Here is a 23,023-nt window from a genome sequence, read left to right on the forward strand (position 1 = left end):
TTAAAAGCAGTATTCAGTTAGTGGTGGGGATATGACCAAGACTAAAAACTGTTTACTTTGCCTGAGCACATTCACTGCCGACATCTGATTACCTGTGGTAAGGCAAAATAGAACCTAAAAAATTGGAGTCTAGAGAAAACCAGAATTGTTAAAAGAAATAAATTGTCTGTTATACATAGTATAACAGTAAATATAGGACTCAGTAAGTACTCTTTCACTATCTTGAATTATATTTCTTGTTTTCCCTGCACTTTAATGGCGAAGCTAATAACTAGTGTCCCTCATACTTTAGGTTACAATTAATCATAAAGAGAGCATTCATTGAACCCCCACAAATTCCAGGCAGTGTGCTAAGTTCTTTACATTTATAGGCTTATATGAGAAATGTAAATCTCATTATATTTCTATGAAGTGTACAGACAGGGAACTGAGTCGTTACAATTTACTCAGTATTACATGGTAAGCAAGTAGTAGATTGAGCTTCGAACTTGGATATGATTGATTAGAGTTAAAACCTTAAGCACGAGAATTTAAGTTTTATTTAATGTCTTACTAAATTTATCTTATTAGTCCAGACATGGTGGCTCATGTCTGTAATCCCAGCACTTTGGGTGGCCAAGACGGGAGGATTGCTTGAGCCCAGGAGTTTGAGACCAGCCTGAGCAACATAGTGAGACCTTATCTCTATCAAAAAAAATTTTTTTTAATTAGCAGAATGGAACAGGCACGGTGGCTCACACCTGTAATCCCAGCACTTTGGGAGGCCAAGGCGCATGGATCACGAGGTCAAGAGATCTGCACCGCCCTGGCCAACATGGTGAAACTCCATCTTTACTAAAAATGTAAAAATTAGCTGGATGTGTTGGGTTCGTGCCTGTAGTTCCAGCTTCTCGGGAAGCTGAGGCAGGAGAATTGCATGAACCTGGGAGGTGGAGGTTGCATTGAGCTGAGATCACACCACTGCATTCCAGCCTGGCAAGAGTCCATCTCAATAAATAAATAAATAAATAAATAAATAAATAAATAAAGGCAGAATGTAGTGGTGTGTACCTGTGGTCACAGCTACTCAGGAGGGTGACACAGGAGATTACTTCAGCCCAGGAGATCCAGGCTATAGCAAGCCATGTTCACAGCATTGCACTCCAGCCTGGGTGACAGACCAAAACCCTGTCTTTAAAAAAAAAAAATTATTTTCTTAAATGTTGAGGATGTTAAAAGCAATAATTACTGAAGTTTGGAATTTGGTGGTAGCAAGGAAATCTATTAGAATTAAAAAAAAAAACTGTGTTTTTGGTTATAGGTACTCATGTAATGGAAGGCTCTGGAAGAATGGTAGTTACAGCTGTAGGTGTAAATTCTCAAACTGGAATTATCTTTACCTTACTTGGAGCTGGAGGTGAAGAAGAAGAGAAGAAAGATGAGAAGAAAAAGGAGAAGAAAAGTAAGAATAATAATTTTCTGTAATTGGTGTTTGGAAATACGGCAAATAATTTATAAGAATTAGTACCTTCTTTCAAGAGATTCTGATATGAAAATTTCTACAAAAAGTTAAAATATTTTTCTTTTAGATTTAATAGCCCATTAAGGGCCTTTAGAAAATGCATCAGTCCCCTTTACCATGGCCAGAGAAATGCAGCATCTACTTGAATACTTCCATTGGCATTTGTCCGTTTATTCTCTAGGTGTAGAATCTCCCCTGTCATCTGATCAGCAAAGTGAATTGAACTCTCGCTTTCTATTTGCTAATTTTTTCTGTTCCTTCAGCAGTAGCTTTCTTTGTCAGCCACATTATATTTTGGTTTCAATGAGCTTTTAATCTTCAACTATTCACATTTCCAGTCTATACTTAATGTACTTGGTTTTTGAACACAAGACTAGGACTTTGTTTTGAAACCTTATATTTCTCTTGTTATATTCAGCCCATCATTAGATATCAAAATCTTTTTAAAATTTTGATGTGTTATATCTACTGTCCCTCCAGATGTTTGGTTAGCAGCAAACATGATAACCATACCATTTATCCACAAGGATCTTACAAGAAACTGTTATACACAAGAGACATCTCAGAATCTCCTAGTTAGGCGCATGCCTACTTTTAAAAAGCCTTCTCCACCCTGCTTCTGAGTATCTGCTGTACCATCCTTCCCTCCTACTCAGGATCACCCCTCTTTACCCTTTAGGTTGACAGTATTTTCCTGTGGTTTAGCCACTTAGATTTATTTAATGTTATTTAGGATAGTAAAACCATATTGTTTCTTACATGAATATTTTGAAACATTCTAAAATAACTGCCTTGCTAAACTCTTAGATTGCTGTAACTACAGCAGTGTTTTTAATATTTGAGTGGTTTGTTTTGTTATTTGAATTTTACCGTTAGCAATAAGATCTCTATTTGAAACAAAAATGTATGTGAAAAGTTCTGGAGGCAGATGCAGGTGGCAAGCTCCACATTCTAGTTTTTTTTTCTGTGCCCTCCTTGAAGCTCTCAGTGTGCTTCCGTGTTGTTTTTAAGGCTGAGTAGAATGCAGTTTGAAGACCAGCACAGTAATGAGTCCATTTATTGAGTGTTTTGCATGTGCTATCTCACTAATCCTCCTAACTGTACAAAGTAAAGACTATTGTTATTTTTTACTGATGAGTAAACTGAGGCTTATGAAGATTATGTAATTTGCTCCAGATCAGAGTACTAGTAAGTGGCAGGTCACACCATCTGGCTCAAGAGTCTACCTTTCTGTGCTGTGCCACATCCCAATACACAGGAGTTGAAAGTCATTGGACACTGAAGGGCAGTTTGCATCCTCACTTTATTCCACAGTGTCTTTTCTAGTAAGCTCCTTTTCTCCCCAAGTCTTATACACTGGTTTTATTAATCCAGTCCCGAATATTCCCCAGAAATTAACAACTAATTTGCTGACTCTTTTTTTTTTCTTAAAGAACAGGTCAACATTTTTCCATCTGGAGAAGGACCTCCAGCCCTTCTCCCATTCCCTTGACTGCCTTGGCAGTTACTCAAAAGCGGTCGAGTGTAATCTGTCTCAGTCCTTTGTTGGCTTGGACTGTGGCCGTCTGGTCTCTCCAAACTTGAGCTCATTAAAAGTAGCTAGGTATTCTCTTACTATCTCCTCATCAATCTTGAGCTTCTATTCCTTCTTGACCACATTTGTTCCATGTTTTCCATTTGAAGATAGTTCTCCTCGATAAATAAGCTAGAAGAATATAGGCTGAATGGTTCTGTTGTCTCTTTGTAATTTTTAATATTATACTGCCTACTCTAGATAATAGACCCATCCCCTCCTTCATTATTTTATTGCTTCAGATATGCTCATCTTTCTATGTTTTCTAAATATAAGCTGATTTGGAGAGCTACCTTACCTGGTAGTCTTACTGGCTTATGCTATACATTCATATTCTGATTTTACTAACTTGCCGCTCCTATCTTTTGTACATACAATTTTTGTTCTCATTCCCACCAACACTCTTCTGTGTGCCTCTTGTCTTTTTATAACATCTCCACCCCTTTTCTGCTTTCTTAGGGTTATATTTGTTTACTTTGAAAACCTTTTGTACCATATTTAGGTTTATTACAGCTTATAAAATAGTGAAGTCTTACGGAAAAATAAAAGAAGTATAGACACCCTAAATTATTTTTATGATATTCTCCCATAGGTAAGGTTTAGGGAATCATTGACCCAGCAGGTCATCACAAGTCAAATGTTTTCTAATCTGTAGACACACACACCATTGTGTAACAACTGTTATAGAAATGTGAACTACCTCTGCATAATTTAGCATGGCTGTATTCATTTCTTTTGGAAAGCTTTAATTCCCATTTTGTTCCTACAGATAAGAAACAAGATGGAGCTATTGAGAATCGCAACAAAGGTAAATTTAGGAGGACAAAAGTACAGTCAGCTGGTTTTTATTATATCCAGAAATCTACTGTGTACCATATCTATTCAAAAGAAGATACATGTGGCAGAAAAAATCAACAATATATGTTAACTTGGGTTGACCTCTCTTCCTGCCAGCATCTTAGTCACATTGTCACCACAATGAGATTTTAAGTATGATTTGTGGTACAAGTTGAGTATCCTTTATCCGAAATGCTTGGGACCAGAAGTGTTTCAGATTTCAGATTTTTTTTTTTTTTTGGAATATTTTCATATACATAATTCAATATCTTGGGGATGAGACCCAACTCCAAAGATGAAATGTATTTATAGTATTGCCATATACACATTATACACATTGCCTGATGGTAATTTTGTATAATATTTTTAGTAATTTTGTACAATATTTTTAGTAATTTTGTACAATATTTTTAGTAATTTTGTTCACGAAGCAGAGTTTTTACTATGACCCATCACATGAGGTCAGGTGTGGAATTTTCCACTTGTGTCATGTCAGTGCTCAAAATGTTTCAGATTTTTGAGTATTTCAGATTTTTAGATTGGGGTAAGTTTATGTAGATTAACTTTCAATGTAAGCATTTCAAGTATTTGAACACTGGTTATTACATAGTAGCAAAAATGCATAAGAAACAAAATATGTAGGATAAATTTTTTGCATTTATTTAAGAGTCTATAAATACATGCATATTTCTATATATGTATGGTCATACATATCTCTACATTATGGTTATAATATGTTGTTTAGATATTACCTAACATAACACACAGGAAAAGCAATTTAGTATTCTTTAGTTCTCAGTTTAAGGACCCTATATGTCTCATCCTCATTACCTAGCACAATATTTTCAAATCTGGTACAAAGTTTCACAACCTAATGTCACTATTGTCTTATTTTCTTTGTGTAGACAGACGCACACACACAAAGCTGAATGCTTTTATACCTTTACTGGTTTGTGTAAGAAACTGATTTTTAAAATTTCTTTAAAATGTTAATAGTGATACCTGCTTTTAAAGTATAGTGAAATTCTATTTGCTCTTAAATGTAGCGAAAGCCCAGGATGGTGCAGCCATGGAAATGCAGCCATTGAAGAGTGAAGAAGGTGGAGATGGTGATGAAAAAGATAAAAAGAAAGCAAATTTGCCAAAAAAGGAAAAATCTGTTTTACAAGGGAAACTTACAAAACTGGCTGTTCAGATTGGCAAAGCAGGTATGATATAGAGAAGAAAATAAAGTGTTTTATTTTTAAATATGCTAACTTTCTGCTTAAAAATTGTCTTTTGACACACTTAAGACTGGAAATTGTTACTTTGTGAATAGGAGAGTTTGAAATATTTTCAGTTTTATCTATAATGCACCAAGCCCTTTGAGTTACTTTATAATTTGCTAATAAGTAGTCAGGTTAGGATTCGTGCCTAAGTCTGCCCAAGTTATAAGCCTATGTACTCATCTCTGAATTTCTGCATTAAGTGGAGAAAAGGCAACCTGTGAGGTTATTCAGTAAAGATGAACCAATATTTTAGTAAAATTTCATCACACATTTTGCTTATCTTTTTACTGGTGTATTTTGAAAATTTTTAGTTATGTCTCTCTCTAATGTTACAGTTCTGCACTGAATGGAATCATTGTAGTGAGACTAAAGTTACTATATTACTGCCATCACTAGAGAACACCTGTTAATAGAGCCATTCTTTAAGAGAAAAAGCAGAGCTCTGAGATTAAAAAACAGCATGACCTTTAGCAGTAACATCTTTTTGGAAGAACAGTGTGTGAATAAACAAGCATATATTATTATAGTTGCTTATTAGCCAGGTATGGTTGTGGGTGGCTATAGTCCCAGCTGAGGCAGCGAATTGCTTGAACCCAGGAGGTGGAGGTTGCATTGAGCTGAGATTGCACCATTGCACTCCAGCTTGGACAACCGAGCGAGACTCTGTCTCAAAAAAATTTTTTTTAAATTGCTTTAATTGCATCATTCTACTACTCTCTAGGAGTATGATAGAAAAAGTGAAGATTTTTTGTTTCTGTCCTCAGTAAGCTTATTATCTAATAGCACATATTTGCTTTTTGTAGTATGTAGTCAATTGGTAATACTAACTCATGTAGTGTTGGGTGAAAAGAGTGGATTTGAGGTGGTGATGGCACTTAGTAGACATTAGATTGGGATGTTAGAAGAGTAGAACCAGATATGTAAGATATATAGACTTGCCTGTTTTTTTCTTTTTCTTTTTTTTTTTTTTTTTTTTTTTTTTTTTTTGAGACAGAGCCTCACTCTGTCACCCAGGCTGGAGTGCAATGGTATAATCATAGCTTACTGGAGCCTCGACATCCCAAGGTTCAGGTTATCCTCCTACCTACACCCCCTGAGTAGCTGGGACTACAGATGCCACCACACCTGGCTAATTTTTGTATTTTTAGTAGAGACAGAGTTTCATCATGTTGGCCAGACTGGTCTCCAACTCCTGGGGTCAAGCTTCCCAAAGTGCTGGGATTACAGGCATGAGCCACCTCGCCCAGCTGCCTTATCTATTTATTTTATTTTATGTTATATTATTTTATTTTATTTCTGGTGGAGGAGGGGATGGAGTCTCACTCTGTCATCCAGGCTAATGTGCGGTGACACAATCTCGGCTCACTGCAACCTCTGCCTCTTGGGTCCAAGTGATTCTCCTGCCTCAGCCTCCTGATAGCTGGGATTACAATCACCCGCCACCACACTCAGCTAATTTTTGTATTTTTAGTAGAGACGGGGTTTCACCATGTTTACTCAGCTGATCTCGAACGCCTGACCTTAGCCACCTGCCTTGGCCTCCCAAAGTGCTGGGATTACAGGCATGAGCCACTGCACCCAGCCAGCTTCCTTATTCTTTAATACACATGTCAAAGAGCAGAGTATCCCACAGAATACATGGTTAACTCTTGGTTTTCTACATTAATGAAGCACTAAGGATAAAGCGAAAAAATTGAAATAATTCATATTATATAATTTTATTATTTATTATAATGTTATTTTTTTAAAACATGGGTTGAATTTTAATTCCAGATCTCCCCATTGATCAGATTTTTTTCAGTTTCTCTTTAAGCATTAGGCAGCTTGCCTCCTGAAGATGTAAAGCACCAGTTTATTCTAAACTTTGGGTACTTCCTTGTCATTGCTTATTATTTTGCCTCAGTTTCAGTACAAGGCCAAAGATACAATTAAGTCGAAGAAAGAATCCTAAGTATTATTCTCCCAGTTCTCCTGGGGACAAAACTGTACTTGGAAGCAGAAATTAAATCTGACAATGTCAAGTTATAAGTTAGGTGCAAAAAAGAAGTAACAATTTCTCAGAGAAATTCAATACTATCAAGCCAGTTACAACTGTTTACAGTGGCTATATATATATATATATATATATATATATATATATATATATATATATATCTGGCAATGGTCAGTGTCTGGAAATTTATATAATCACATTTTTCTTCTATTTCTATTCTGAAAGGTCTGTTGATGTCTGCCATCACAGTTATCATTCTAGTATTATATTTTGTCATTGACACCTTCTGGGTTCAGAAAAGACCATGGCTTGCTGAGTGTACACCAATTTATATACAGTACTTTGTGAAGTTCTTCATTATTGGAGTTACGGTTTTAGTGGTCGCGGTGCCAGAAGGTCTTCCACTTGCAGTTACTATCTCACTGGCTTATTCAGTCAAAGTAAGTAGAAAATAGTTAAGTAGATGTATTATGTTTAAAGCCTTAGCTGGTATAGAAAATGCCCATCTAGTTATTCCCTTTTTGCTTTTGAAAGTGAGGACGTTCATAAATGTACACTATTTTCTTTAGAAATACTGTCATTGATGCCCTGTACCTCCCACAAGTTGAATATCTCTGTTAAGAGACGTGTACATTCCACACAGGGCAACCTTGACACAATCTAAGCACGACTCTGCTGAGGAAAGTTCTAGCCTGATTTTCGCTATGTGGTAGTTAAGTTGTCAAGTCACATCACCTCCTCTTTCCCATCTGTAAAATTAAGGTGAGCATGTTAGGCTCATGTTTCTAAAAATAGATAGATAAATAAATAAATTATGATTTCCATGTGTAAAAACTTTCAGTCATTTCTCATGACAAAGTAAAATCCAAACTCTTTACCGTGGCCTGCAGGGCCCTGCCATTCTGGCCTTTACTTATGTCTAAGTGCTCATTCCCTGCTCTTCTGGCCCAACCTCACCAGCCTTCCTGATGATTTTCAGACATCCCAACTGTGTTCTTACTTCGGAAGGAACTGCTTGTTCCTTCCTTTGAGTAACCTGCTCTCTTTCTTTATTCAGGTCTCTTAAAGTGTCACCTTCCTCTGACCACTTGATTTACAGTAGCTCAGTCCTTCTCGTTTTCCAAGTAGAATGCTAAAAAATGAGCTTTAATGGCTTTGCTTACTGCTGTTTACCTTAAAGTAATAATCCTTTTGAAGATTATTAATTTATTTTTTATCAATTTTCTATCTTACGGAAAAGGTGGATTGGATTTTTTTTTTTTTTAAATGTAGCTTGGACAATTTTGAACTTTTTTTTTTTTCAAAATGATCTTGCAGGTAAAAAATTATAACCAAATAAAGAATGCTGCTTTTGTAAATTTTCAGATGTTAATTACTAGTTCTCCTTAACATTGCTGAGAGTGAGCAATATAAATTAACTAGTTACAGTTTCAACCTTTGCAGTCTTTATTATTAGACCTGTCTTGATAAGAATGTTTTTTGCTTACTGTTTATTTTCTTTTCAGGCATTTAACAAGTTGCGTTTCAAAAATAAATTGGTAAATGTGATAAGATATAGTCATCTATTTGTCTTTTTTGATATTTTAAAGTAATTTGAAATATTTGTGGTAAAAAATGTTTTGGACACATTGAACAGTCATTTTATCAAACTTTCCTTAGTTCATTTTGAGTAGTCATTAATGATACTAATGTTTCAATTGATTAGAAGGATAATGGCAAGATTGATTTGTATTTCTCGAACAGAAAATAAGAACAAGTTAACTACTGTTTTTTAAGCCTAATTTACTAGATGTTTATCTAGCTCTAATATTACCAATTACTGTTCTTTTCACGGAGGTATAGTCTTTATGGATTCTTTGTTAGTGTTTCACAAAACCGAACGTGGTTTCTTTACTACAGAACTTCATTCTTCTAATCTTTAATATGTAAATCACAAGTAATTTAGGAAGAAACAACTGTTTTTCATGTATTTTTTCAGGGAGCCGGTTTTTTGTTTTTTGTTTTTGGTTTTTTTTTTGGCAGTATCTTGCATATTAGTCATCACAGAAAACACTTTGTAAAATAACTCCATATAGGCCTGGCACGGTGGCTCACACCTATAATTCTAGCACTTTGAGAGGCCGAGGCGGTCAGATCATGAGATTAGGAGTTCTAGACCAGCCTGGCCAATATGGTGAAACCCTGTCTCTACTAAAAATGCAAAAATCAGCCAGGCATGGTGGCACGTACCTGTATTTCTAGCTACTTGGGAGGCTGAGGCAGAACCTGGGAGGTCCAGGTTGCAGTGAGCCGAGATCGTGCCACTGCGCTCCACCCTGGGTGACAGAGCAAGACTCCATCTCAAAAAAAAATTCCATGTAGTTTTTAACACATTTCACATATGTACTGAGAATTAATCATAAAGTGTTTTAACTTAAATGCCCTATGGGACTTGTGTGAAAACTCCTGGTGTTTTAGAAATGCTTTTCTAGTGTAGATGAGAGAAAGACGTGAGACACAGTTTGTGATCCTAAGGATGAAAATACCAAGTCTGTCAGCATATAGAATAGATAAAAAATGACTCATTTTAGTTTTGATATGTTGACTTTATCAGTTAATAATTTAAAAAATCAAGCAACTACATACTCATGAGCTCTTTATTTTAGCTGATAAAAGCTATTTTTTCCTTGGCACTGATGTAAGAATCTTCTGTTTTCTACTTAATAAGGAGACTTAATCCTTTAATATACTCTTACACTACTATAAGTACCGATATACTTCACAGTACAGAATGTCATTACTCTTGTAATGTGAGGACATTTTGCAAAAATCATTGGAGACATAATATTCAGTGTTGTTTGTGTATGGATGCAGGTACCTGAATTGATTTACTAGGTTATGTTATGCAGCGATAAAATGATTAAAACCCCAGAAAGCCCTAGTACTGTGTTTAACTTATTTTAATAGGTCAAATACACTAAAAAAAAAAATTTTTTTTTAGTATTATGTCAGTACTCTATACATTGTATTTATGTAAAGCTGGGAGTTTTAGTTCTAATTTTAAAACAATTTATAATCATGTTAATGTAATGAGGTGATTGGTTTTATATGGAGCTTAACTAGTTTTGTTTCATTTTGTTTTTGTCACTGTAGAAAATGATGAAAGATAATAACTTAGTAAGACATCTGGATGCTTGTGAAACCATGGGAAATGCTACAGCCATTTGTTCAGATAAAACAGGAACTTTGACAATGAACAGAATGACAGTTGTTCAAGCTTACATAAATGAGAAACATTATAAGAAGGTTCCTGAACCAGAAGCTATTCCACCAAATATTTTGTCCTATCTTGTAACAGGAATTTCTGTGAATTGTGCTTATACATCAAAAATATTGGTAAGGGTTTTTAAATAATTTATATATGTGAAAATTAATTTTCAAATCTGTAATGATCAGACTGTATGTAAGTCTTCAGAACCACTTTTACTGTTATATAAAGTAAACTGAATTGTGTTGTGTTTAAAAGGCATATATTTATGTAACAGTTTTTAAATTTATGTTATGAGTAATGTCTGCTGACCAACATAAACATTGTTTACTTACATTTTTCTCCTATATTTTGAATTCCTGTGTTCAGAAACTCTCCACTCTTATAACTAGAGCATGTATTTAATTTTAAATTCTTGTTAAGTTCATTTTTGAGAAAGATCAAGCTGTTTTACTGTAGGAGGTCAGCTCTCAACTTGAGAGAATATTTTAAAGCCAGATTTCAACTTAAAATAACATGTTTTATATGTGCTTGCTATGTGCTCTGGTTTCTCAGTAGTTCCTATCTATATGGTGGTCCTTAGACTTTTTTAGAATTAATGCAGTAAAGTAATTCTAGAATTGTGCCACCATATAATACAATATTTTCAACTTCACAAGCTTTTTAAAAATTTTATTTATAACAGAAAGTATGCAGTGTTATGTTTGACTTAATATTTTCTAGTGGTTTATGGATGAAAATCATTAACAAAAATCATATTGCAAGTTATTCATTTGTGAAAATATACATGAATTGGATGATTGCATTGGAAAGTTATGGGATCTTGGTTCTAGATCTGCCTTTGCCTTTTAGTAGCTGAAAGTCTGAGCTACCTTCTTTTAATTAGTGGGTAAAGATGATCACATCTGTCCTTGATACCATTGTGATGATTATATAAGGTGGTGTTTCTGAAGGCACTGTGAAGGAAATAAAGCTTTCCGCTACATTTAAGAGAACAGTATTTTAATGCATATACTTTTAAGCCATAAAAATTGGTAAAATAGATTTAATTTTGAATGATTTAATATAAAAATTCAGTGAAAACAGGAAAAGGGAGTTGAAATTAACTTCCACTCTGTATCAGGAACCAACTACAAACTTTATACATCTTATACATCATTAAATTTTGGGGTCATAAGTGCTTCTGTTTTACAGACATTGAAGCCAAGGACCACAGCAGTTGGGTAATTGTCAAATTTCACGAAGCTAGTAACTGGCAGGACTGAGATTAGAATCCATGTCATTCTCACCCCAGGCTCCTTTCTACCTTACTTTTCTATGTCGTTCTTTAAAATGCTGATATTAGACAATTGCTTGTAATTTTATTTTAGAATGTTACATTCTGTTTTACATTATAAATTTTAAACGTTCATAGAGAAACAAGATACTAGCTACTAAACCTTTTTCTCTTGTAGCCACCAGAGAAAGAGGGTGGATTGCCTCGTCATGTTGGTAATAAAACTGAATGTGCCTTGTTGGGACTTCTTTTGGATTTAAAACGGGATTATCAGGATGTTAGAAATGAAATACCAGAAGAAGCGCTGTACAAAGTCTACACGTTCAATTCTGTTAGGAAGTCCATGAGTACTGTCCTGAAAAATTCAGATGGAAGTTATCGAATATTCAGCAAGGGTGCATCTGAGATAATTCTGAAAAAGTAAGAGTAAAATGCTTAGATGAATAAATTGCTAACTGTAGTTGCTTAATGGAATACCTCCTGTGTTGTTGTTGTTGTTGTTGTTGTTGTTGTTGTTGTTGTCTTCTTTTTGTGAACATCAGGCATTTGATAGGACCTCAGAGCTTTTTAGCATATTTTATGGTATCCAGATTATTTGCCACTGATATTCTGCCATTTTCACACTCTAGCTTCTCTTATTTCTTAGTATTTTGCTACAGGGAAAATAAGCCCGTTGCATTCAATCTGGTATGTTTAATGAACTATACTTTAATATTTATTTTTAGACATTGATTTCCTTGTTATTTAATACATAGAATGTTGAAAACCCTCCTGTGAAGAAACTCAAGTTTATATCTTTCTTTTCTTTTCTTTTTTTAAGATGGAGTTTTACTGTGTCATCCAGGCCAGAGTGCAGTGGTGTGATCTCAGCTCACTGCAACCTCCACCCCTGGGTTCAAGGGATTCTCCTGCCTCAGCCTCCCAGATAGCTGGGATTACAGGCACCTGCCACCACGCCTGGCTAATTTTTGTATTTTTAGTAGAGTCAGGGTTTCACCATGTTGGCCAGGCTGGTCTTGAACTCCTGACCTCAAGTAATCTACCCATGTTGGCCTCCCAAATTGCTGGGATTACAGGTGTGAGTCACCACACCTGGCCTCAAGTTTAGATCTTCAGTGCTGCATTGTGGTTACTAGACTCTAAATGTGATAAGAGAAGTATGGAGTAATTTTTAGATTAGCAAAGAATAAAAGCTGGATCTTTTTATCAAAGTGAGATTTATCATATTTACGCTGCTGCAGTGTCATATTTAAATATCTCCTGTCATTTTGAATGCTAATTTTTCTTACTGTCCTTTTACAGACCTTTAATTTTGCAGTTATGCATTCGCATATAGTTCCCCTGATGTTTATTTGTTATTAAAGGTGGTGAAATTATTTTGGTTTCTTTAATTCCACTAAAGAAGTAGAGAACTGGTTTTAAAAAAAAAATTATATATATACACACACACACACACATATATATATATACACACACACACACACACACACATACACACACACACACACACACACATACTGGTTAAGAACAATTTGAGAAAATTGGAACTCATTTGAGCAATATTTAAAATATTGAAGTAAATATTTAAAATATACTTTTAATTTGCTTACATGTGGATTATTAGCTGATATTAACACTTTACAATTAGTTTAAGAGATAAATATATAAGCAAATAACTGTGAAAGCAGCATATAGTAAATTGGTAAAAAGTTTTTGGGTGAGAGATCACACCATAGGGATGTGGCATTCAAGGATAGGTTTTGGTATGAAATGAGAACTTTGAAGTGAGGGAAGCCACAGCAGAGGAAAGGAGATGGGGATGTGCAGGTCATATTGGGGAGGGGAATATCTGGTTGTATAGTTTAGCTGAGTTGTGATGGGCTTTTGTGGCACACAGGCCGTATAGAGCTTTCTTCTTGCCACAATACACTCAGTTATCTAATTTCATTGTAAAAGGTTAGAAATCTGTTTCATCCCTGGCTTGATGCTTGGTAGATAAATGGGATAGGAGAGATTTTTAAATCAAAACTGATCAGGCATTGAGTCTTCCTCTGCAGCTAACTAGCTTTGGGATATGGGGCAGATTCTTCCCTTACTTCCATTTTCCTCCACTGAAAAAGGGGTGATAACCACCAACTCTGTGGCACTTAAGTGAAATAATGCATACCAAATATCTAGCATGAAGCCTGATGGATAGTAAACATAAAGCAAGTGTTCCCACAGTAATATTTGCATTTTGATATAAATGTGGGGCTAAGCAGTTAAAATTCAAGTAAGCCAGATAACACAAATGAAGTATTTTTTTCTTCAGGTGATAGAATCATCAAAGCTGTGATTAAAGATAATTCTTGCATCAGGGAACAAGGTGGGTTGGGGGGGGGGGAAACAAAAAATCAGCTAGAGACATATCAGTTAAAAAGCTATTACTATTACAGAAGCTGTAGCTTCGTAGCTTGAAGTAAGAACCAAAAGGAAATAGTAGCAGGAGGAATAAAAAGGAGTGAACGCATTGAGGAGGCTGCTCAGAGGAGAAATGTGTAGGACTTAAGAGCTAATAGTAGAAAGATGATCAGAAAAAATAAGTATTAAGGTAAAATTTTAGACTTATATCAAAATGATTAGGGTAGTGTTGATGCCCATTTCATGGGTAGTAAAGAGGCATCTTCCAGTCTTTCATCCATTAAGGTTTAGGTACTGATAAAATGTCTGGGTGGAATTTGTCAGCAATGATGGGAAGCTTCAAAAAACAAAACAGAAGATGTAGATTTTGGAATTACCTCCCTAGAAGCAGGAGGAGATGGCATCATCAAGGGGGAGGAGTATAGAGAGTCATTAAGAAAAACAAACTTTAAATAGGTATATAGTATGATTTTTATTCGTTACATAATGAAAAAGGTAGTGTCACTGAAAATAAGAACTATTTTGGCATTAACTGTCATTCTGATAGAATGCTTATTTTAACAAGAAGGTTTTTTTCTTTCATGGTGATGAAACAACATCTCAGGTAAGGGGCTGACTGCACTTGGCTTTTTACTTTAAAAAAAAAAAAGAAAACATTTGTGATTTTTGTGTTATTTAATGTCTGATTCTCTACCAAAATGGTCACGTATATAGTTTATTCTCCTTTGCCACCTGGGGATTCTTTATGAAAATTTGAAAGCACTGCATTTCCAAAAGGGAAGGTTTAGAGAAGTTCTAGAGTAACTGATAAATAGAGAACTATCAAATGAGAACCATACATATTAGAACTGTTTTGTAAAGGGGAGGGTGAAACATGAATTTAAGTCTGTAGAAGTGCATTACATGTAATTCTCTAAATTCCAGATATCAGATCCCATGATTTCTAGGCCTGCCAGTTCACTTAAATGGCATTAACCATTATTTTTGTTAATTATTGATGTTTGGATTCAACATTTCCTTTTAGGTGTTTCAAAATCTTGAGTGCTAATGGTGAGGCAAAAGTGTTCAGACCAAGGGACCGTGATGATATTGTAAAAACTGTGATTGAACCGATGGCATCAGAAGGCTTGAGAACCATATGTCTTGCATTCAGAGATTTTCCAGCAGGAGAACCAGAACCAGAGTGGGATAATGAAAATGATATTGTCACCGGCCTTACATGCATTGCTGTTGTGGGGATTGAAGATCCTGTGAGACCTGAGGTGGTGAAACATTCTGTGTTCTGCATGTGCAGAATCTCATAACTATAGAGGACCTAGGCCTTAACTGTAACCAGTTTTCTAGTACAATTATTGGTGTTTGTAATTTTTTTTTCTGTATGAACCCAGGATAAGTGAAATAGTAGTACCTACAGTGCATATACTACTGTATACCTTTTATGGTTTTTAAAGACAGTCTCTCTTTGGGATCCTATGTGTTTGTAGCACTATAACCTAGCATAGTGCCTTGAACTGGGTAGATTTTTCAACTGTTACATATCTTAATAGGTGCCATTAGGTTATTTGTTTTCACAGTCTCTAGACTACCATTGTCTAGTAGAGCTTTCTGTGGTAATAGAAATGTTCTGTATATTGTTCAGTACAGTAGCCACTAGCCAGTGTGACTACTGACTTCTAGCTTTCAGTGGCTAGTGCAACTAAAAGGATTTTGTTTATTTAATTTAATTCAAATTAAAATGTCTTGCTAGTAGTTGTCATATTGGATGGCATGTAGCTCTAGACTGATTTCCTTCTTTACATTATTTTTTTGCTATTTGGTTTTGCACTTTTTTTAAGTTCGTTGAACGACTGTGTGCCAGGCACTATCCTAAGGTACTTGAGACATAAAGAGTTTTGAGATCTGGTCCCTGGCCTCAAGTTACTATCTTATGTGGGATGAACTAAACACATGCTTATTGCAACCCAGGATATTAGTACCTTGCTGGGTATATACAGAGGATGTTATATGAGCAGAGAACTTGAGTTCCCAACCTAGTCTAATGTAATAGTATTTTTTTAAACTGAGTTCTTACTGTGTGCCATATACTTAAGCCATGTGCTTTACATGTAATTTTTTAATGCTGCCTTTATGAGGTATGCATACTGTTACTCTTAATTGGCAGATTTTTAAAAATTGAGAATGTATAGTGCTTTATACAGTAGACCTAGTGTGTTAAAATACCAGCTTTGTCTAAAACACATGTGCTTAAAAGACTATATGCTGTATTAACCACCGGAGGGATCGTGTAAGACTTCCAAGAGGTTAATTACCTTATCTCATTCTTAAAGAAGGAAGTATTAGCTAGACCAAGAAAGAGAGTGTGCAGGTAAGTATATTCTGAGCAAAGAAGCAACATAAATTAAAGCACTAACAGAAAACCACTTTTGTATAGTAACTTTATCAGCTAATGGATTCAAAAACTAACGTGTAGCACTCTTTTAGGAATTGGAAATACTACAGTGACCAGAACAGGCTTGAGATTTATATTCTAGGGGAAGAAGTCAGCTAAGTAGGTAGAATGATAAGATACATGGACACTGTGTCAAGTGAAAATGCATTCTGGGAGGAATAAGACTTGGGCACTGTTCTCATAGGTCTTATATTCTGGGTGGCGTATCGGGGGGATGATATTAAATAAGACAGTTACAAGTGCCAAAGGGTTATGTAAGATATGCACAGTATGATGAAATAAAATAATGGAGGGAGACTGCATTAAGAATTTCTGGGGTTGTGGCATTTGAGATGCAAACTGATGGTTCACAGTGGGCCTGCCACGTAAATAGCTGCAAGCACAACATTTCAAGCAAAACGAGAAATGAAAAGTGAAAGTGAGAAAAGTATTTACCTATTTCAAAGGTGGAAAAGAGGCCAGTGTAGCTATAAGTGTAAAGAAGAAAGGAGAGACATGATCTCTGGCCTTACTGGGCTGTGAAGGCTCTGAATTATGAGATTCAGGCTAGGAAGTGACATGATTTATGTTGTTAAAATACTATTTTGGGTACTGTGTAAGACAGGGATTAGAGATGAAGAAGAGTAGAAGCAGGGAAGCTAATGAGATTATTGAGTGATCCCAGGCAAGAGATCATCATGGGTTGGCTTGCTGTTGTGGCATAGAAGATGGAAAGAATGGGATGATTGGAAAGTAAGTCGAGATAGAACCAACAGGAAATAATATGTTGGGTTTGGATATGCTGTTCTTGACATTGTTGAGGTGTCTGAGACATCCAGATGTATGACAAGCATTTGCGCCTCAGAGCCTGAAAGTGAACTACTCAGGAGAAATCACTGATGAAACTAAAGATGTTTTAGAGAAAGTGTGTAGCTAGGAAAGAAGGCTTTTAAGACAAAGGTTGCTACAATTAGAAGTCTTATAAAGGAGATGGAATCAGACTCCAACTCATAAAACTTGGTGGCTGATAGAGGGTTACCAATGTAATAAGAATCAGAAGGAGCAGCCTGTTGAGAGATCAAGATAAATTTGGTTTGGGGTTTTGTAATCTCAAATGCTTAAAAAATAGCCCAGTGGATAATGTTTGTCATTTGGTCATAGGAGAATCATTCAAAGGTGTTTTTTTGTTTTGTTTTGTTTTGTCTTGTTTTTGTGTTTTTTCTTTTTTAAGGAAGGGGTCTTTCTGTGTTGTCCAGCCTGTAGTGCAGTGGCTTTTCATAGGCGGGAGATCATGATGCATTGCAACCTCAAACTCTTGGCCTCAAGCGTCCTCCCACCTCAGCCTCCTGAGTAGCTAGAATTACAGGCAATTCACCACTGTGCCTGGCTTGTCAAAGTTTTATATGTTGACTTATGGTTTAAACTTTAACATTAAATCAGGATATCTGCAACTTTCATTCTTTGGAAGACAAAGCAGTCTATTATCATGCTCTTGGCATTGCAGTTGATAGAGAGTTTTATCTTTTTTTAAGCATGTAAATGGCACTTGTTGTTCAGTATCAAAATGAGATGGGTATTTATATACTAAATTAAGAATGTAGTATAAAACAGCTTTCTCTGAGTTTCTCTGTTTTGTACAATGCAGTTCTTGTGGAGGGATTCTTGAATAATTAGATGTCTAGAACAAATCCAGTTTTTATTGCATATGTATAAGTAATTGGCTTTGCTTTAGTTTATTACATGTAAAAGTAGAGATAGTTTGTGAATTTTAAGCTGGAAGCATCTGATGATTAGTAGGCAGTTAATAATGTGCCTTTCTTATGTATTGTTTGCCACATAGTTTTCACCTGAGACCAGTTTCTCCCTTTATTTCATTGTATCCAGATGATCCTGGGATACTACCTAATCAAGGACTGCTTAGATATAAAAATTTAGATTATATCTCAAATGAGATAACAGGAGGTATATACATTTATAAAACAGACAAGTATTTTAGTGTCAAATACTGATTTTTTGAAAAAATAATACAAGCAAATTCTGTCCTTTTGCTCATTACTCTGGCATTAGGACCTAAGCACAGTGCTTGGCATTCAGTAAATATTAGTTTGAGTAAGTGCATGTGATGTCTGTCTCCAATGATTTGAATCACTAAGAGTTTACTGGGTGGAGGGAAATAACTTTTATAATGTAAATCTTAAAACTTATAAATATGTATATAAGTTGCAATTAATTACATATATGTTTTAAAACACGGTACCCTGGGCCAAGCATGTTGGCTCACACCTGTAATCCCAGCACTTTGGGAGGCTGAGGCAGACAGATCGCCTTAGCTAAGATTTTAAGACCAGCCCGGGCAACATGGTGAAACCCAGTCTCTACCAAAAATACAAAAAATTAGCTGGACATGATTGTGTGCACCTGTGGTCCCATCTACTCGGGAGGCTGAGAGGGGAGGATCACTTGAGCCTAGGAAGCAGAGGTTGCAGTGAATCAGGATTCCACCACTGCACTTTATTTTGGGTGACAGAGTGAGACCCATCTTAAAAAAAAAAGTTACTTTGCCTGGAATGTGTACCCCTTAGAAAATGCCCTCTTGCTTTTATCCCAAAGATAATTAATTCAGCAGTTCAATAAATACTAAGCTCCAGTTACATGCCTGGCACTTATTTGTTAAATGAACAAAAGGCACACTGGGCATTAGTGATGCAAAGATAAGGTAAAGGTCCTACCTTCAAGAAGTTCATTGAGGATTCAGGTAAACAATAACTATAGTATGACTTAATGACCTGTAATAGAGGTATGTATAAGATGAAGGTGCACTTTTGTCTAGGTAGGCCAAGAAAGCACCAGATAAGTTAGATTAACACTGGATTTAGGATAGACTTCACAGATAGGCTGCAGTCCAAAGTTAGCCTTCAGTCAAGTTATCTTGTGGAGTTGGGGGGCAGGGGTCAGAAACATTAAGTATGAAGAAATTACACACAAATCTGGGTTTCTTCTTTCGTTTCCAATTACAGATTCTGTTAACATTGGGCTCTCATTGCATCATGGCAGAAGTACACTAGAGCTAAAGAGCTCTTTTCATTAAACATTTGTCTTGGGAGTTTGTCATTTTCAGCATATTTTCTTCATGTGTATTACCTGCATGATCCTGTAGGCATTTGAATTTGCAACCTCTGCTCCAGTAGGCTCAGTGTGGATTTTCTAGTTATAGAAAAATGAGAAAAGATTTTCTAGGTAAAAGGAGCAATAGTGGCAGAGGCAAAAACAGTGATTCTTTTATACTGAGAACTTTGTGGTTTGTGTATAACTGCTGAGGAATCATCATATATTTTAAGAAAGTACGTTTCTTTTAGAAAAAACTCTGCCATCAAATATATCAGATTTTTAAAGAAGAAACAAACTTAAAGACAGGGTACGAATTAAAAAGCCATTGCAGTAGGTTGGGCAACAAGCAATAGAGACATGATGAAGGACAAGTTCGAGGTAGGATCCATGGGATTTACTAGCTTCTAAGGATGTAGGATAAGGGAGATGAAGGAGGAAGTACAGGTGACTGTTACGTTTCTGCTAGATAAGAAAAGGAAACGTTTTGCTTTTCGGGTGTAAATAGGTAAAGGAAACATGATACCCACTTTTCAGGTGGAATTATTAACTCTCCTACAGTGAGATAGGTGCAGGATGTAGATTCGAGAGTCATTTAGACTATGATGGAATTAGATGGAAATTTAAGGTATGAGAGTAGGTAAAGTAACCCTTAAAAGATATGGATTGTGAGCCACTCTTAACCCTAAACAAAAGAACACCAACATTTTGCTCTGGTGTCATCTGGGTGGTAAAACCAGAAAGTTAGAAAGCCAACCAGAAAAGAATTGCCTAATGGTTGTTAGGGGGCAAGGGTGCTTTAAAAAGCCTTCTGTAAATAAATATTGCAAGCAAATTAGTAGATAATAATTGAAAACAAAGCCTGAGCTAAGCTAACCCTAGCGGTGGAATTGGAAAGAGATTATTGAAAATAGTTCAAGAAGTACTGAGTATTGGAAATGAAATCAATCAGTATCATTAAGTTACTGTAGCATTGTAATCATTTGGGGAACCATAAAATGATGCAGTTGTATGCACTGAAATATTTTTTTCCTCTAGAAATACCAATTTAATTTTGTAATATATTTTTTTCTATGTAAACCAGGTACCAGATGCAATTAAAAAATGTCAGAGGGCTGGAATTACTGTGCGGATGGTCACTGGTGATAATATTAACACTGCTCGGGCCATTGCTACCAAATGTGGTATTTTACATCCTGGGGAAGATTTTCTGTGCCTAGAAGGTAAAGATTTTAACAGAAGAATACGAAATGAAAAAGGAGAGGTAAAGATTTATTTTTTTTTTTAGTTGACAGATTTTTAATATATTAGGAATTTAATTCAACAAACACACATTGAATATGCACTGTTAGGCCCCATGCATGAAATAAACAACCTTTAGGAAGCAAAATACTAGTCTAAGGGATAAAAGAGAGATAATAAATTGGTCCTAAAAGGAGTGAGCACGTCTTGCTATATGAATGCTATATGAAGGTAGAAGCAGTGAATCTAGGCCAATTTCAGAAGTTCAGTATGTATAAGGGAATAATGGGAGATGGGTTGGAAGGGCTGATCTGGAGAATATTTTAGGGGACCCCAAACTCTCTGAGCAACTTAGGCTAAATGAAGGAAGTTCTATTTTCATAATGCAGTAGGGAGATGTTTTAAATTTTGTCTTATGTATAAAACAGTGGCTTTTAAACTTGAGTATGCATCAAAATCACCTAGAGAGAAGTTATTAAAACATAGATTGCTGGGCCTGCCCCAGAGTACTTGCTAAGATAGATCTGGGTCCATGCCCAAGAATTCACATTTCTAGCAAATTCCCAGGAGTTTCTGATGGTATTGTTCTGTGGACCATACTTGGAGAGCTACTGATAAATATGCCAGATAGCTAATTAGGATTTAGGAAACTAGTTTTGGGCATATTTTAACTTTGATAAACATTTATAGATTGAGCAAGAGAGGATAGACAAGATTTGGCCAAAGCTTCGAGTACTTGCAAGATCATCTCCTACTGATAAGCATACACTGGTTAAAGGTAAGTAGATTTTTCAGTTATTTCACAATTTCTTAATACAGAAATGTGTTCTGCTTCCTAAACTAGTAATAGATAATGAATATTAGATTGAGTCATGGATATCTGTTTTAATAAAATCTAAGTACATTTCCTTTGATATCTTAGGTAAATTGTGTTTATCTTAAGTGATTAAAATAGGATATTGCTCTGAATATACCGATAGTTTCTCAAGTAAGTTCTCCAACATCTAAGCAGCTTCCATTTCTATGTTTGTTTATTTATTTTTAACCTTGAGTCCATAAAACCAACTAGTCAGGATATTCTTCAGAATCATCTTATTAAAGGCTAATGTTTTTATAACACAAATATTTACTTGTATTTAAGGTATAATTGACAGCACTGTCTCAGACCAACGCCAGGTTGTAGCTGTAACTGGTGATGGTACAAATGATGGCCCAGCATTAAAGAAAGCAGATGTTGGATTTGCAATGGTAAGAATTTACTCATTCAGATATCCAAATGTAATTTCCTGCCTGGTTTGTTTGTTTGTTGACTAAATTACTATGGATTTTAAACACTGCCCCTCAAGATTAGTTTGAGGGGTAATTAATAAGCCTAAATTGGTTTATAAGTCTGATTAGTTTATGTTAGCTTTATTTGATGCCATGCAATCTGACTAGATTATTTCTTTTGAACAATTTAATAATATTGTATGTTGACCTTGTAGTCTATTAAATTTTTTAATGTCTGTCATCTTATCTCAACCTTTTAACAATCCTTTTAAGCAAGACACAGGCTTAGAACAGTTGTGTGTTTAAAAATATAATTGAGACTCCTTCGTTCATCACTCAGTTACTCTTCGGTTATTTAAAAAGTAATTGAATACCATCATTTTATAATCTTTTTTGATTAAAAAAAGCCTACCTACTTGTTTCCTCCAAAGTCCTCAATTTAAGTATTTTATTTTCTTCTAGTTTTATTTTATTTTTAGAAAATACTGGTTCATAATCACAATTCTCAAATCCAGAACTATCAGGAAACTGAAATTTTTAACCTAAATTTTGCAGCAGACTCATTTGATTGCAAAATTTGTTCTGAACTGATGTGAGGCTATTTGTCCTACTTAGTGTGAATATTCATAACCATTGTGGAGATTTTAATGTGGTATTTATGGGGTGCCAAGCTCTTTGAGAAAATTGAGGTATAAGGTTATATGTATCATTATCTTTCCAAACTGTTAGAGACTGAATTCTGAATCATAATCTGGCCCTAAGTTTTTCAGATGAGAGATTGTTTTTGTGTACAAATGTTTATTTGCATTATTTGTCCCCCTGATATTTTGCTGCTAAAATAGAAATTTAGAAGATCCACCATGGTGGCAGCCTTTCAACAGGAG

The 23,023-nt window shown here is 35.4% G+C and overlaps 1 protein-coding gene across 8 annotated transcripts in view; it reads left to right on the forward strand.

The window, feature by feature from the left end:
* Positions 1-23,023, forward strand: part of ATP2B1 (ATPase plasma membrane Ca2+ transporting 1) — a 118,372-nt gene that overhangs the window by 74,406 nt on the left and 20,943 nt on the right. For all 8 annotated transcript variants that reach the window (XM_039471918.2, XM_039471912.2, XM_039471915.2 and 5 more), the window contains exons 6-15: positions 1,301-1,441; positions 3,844-3,882; positions 4,958-5,119; positions 7,398-7,612; positions 10,305-10,547; positions 11,874-12,115; positions 15,120-15,357; positions 20,713-20,892; positions 21,561-21,648; positions 22,012-22,118. In XM_039471918.2, the coding sequence (XP_039327852.1) occupies positions 1,301-1,441; positions 3,844-3,882; positions 4,958-5,119; positions 7,398-7,612; positions 10,305-10,547; positions 11,874-12,115; positions 15,120-15,357; positions 20,713-20,892; positions 21,561-21,648; positions 22,012-22,118 (1,655 nt within the window). The remainder of the gene's footprint in view (positions 1-1,300; positions 1,442-3,843; positions 3,883-4,957; positions 5,120-7,397; positions 7,613-10,304; positions 10,548-11,873; positions 12,116-15,119; positions 15,358-20,712; positions 20,893-21,560; positions 21,649-22,011; positions 22,119-23,023) is intronic.

Source organism: Saimiri boliviensis, chromosome 7, assembly GCF_048565385.1.
Source record: "Saimiri boliviensis isolate mSaiBol1 chromosome 7, mSaiBol1.pri, whole genome shotgun sequence".
NCBI classification, from domain to species: domain Eukaryota; kingdom Metazoa; phylum Chordata; class Mammalia; order Primates; family Cebidae; genus Saimiri; species Saimiri boliviensis.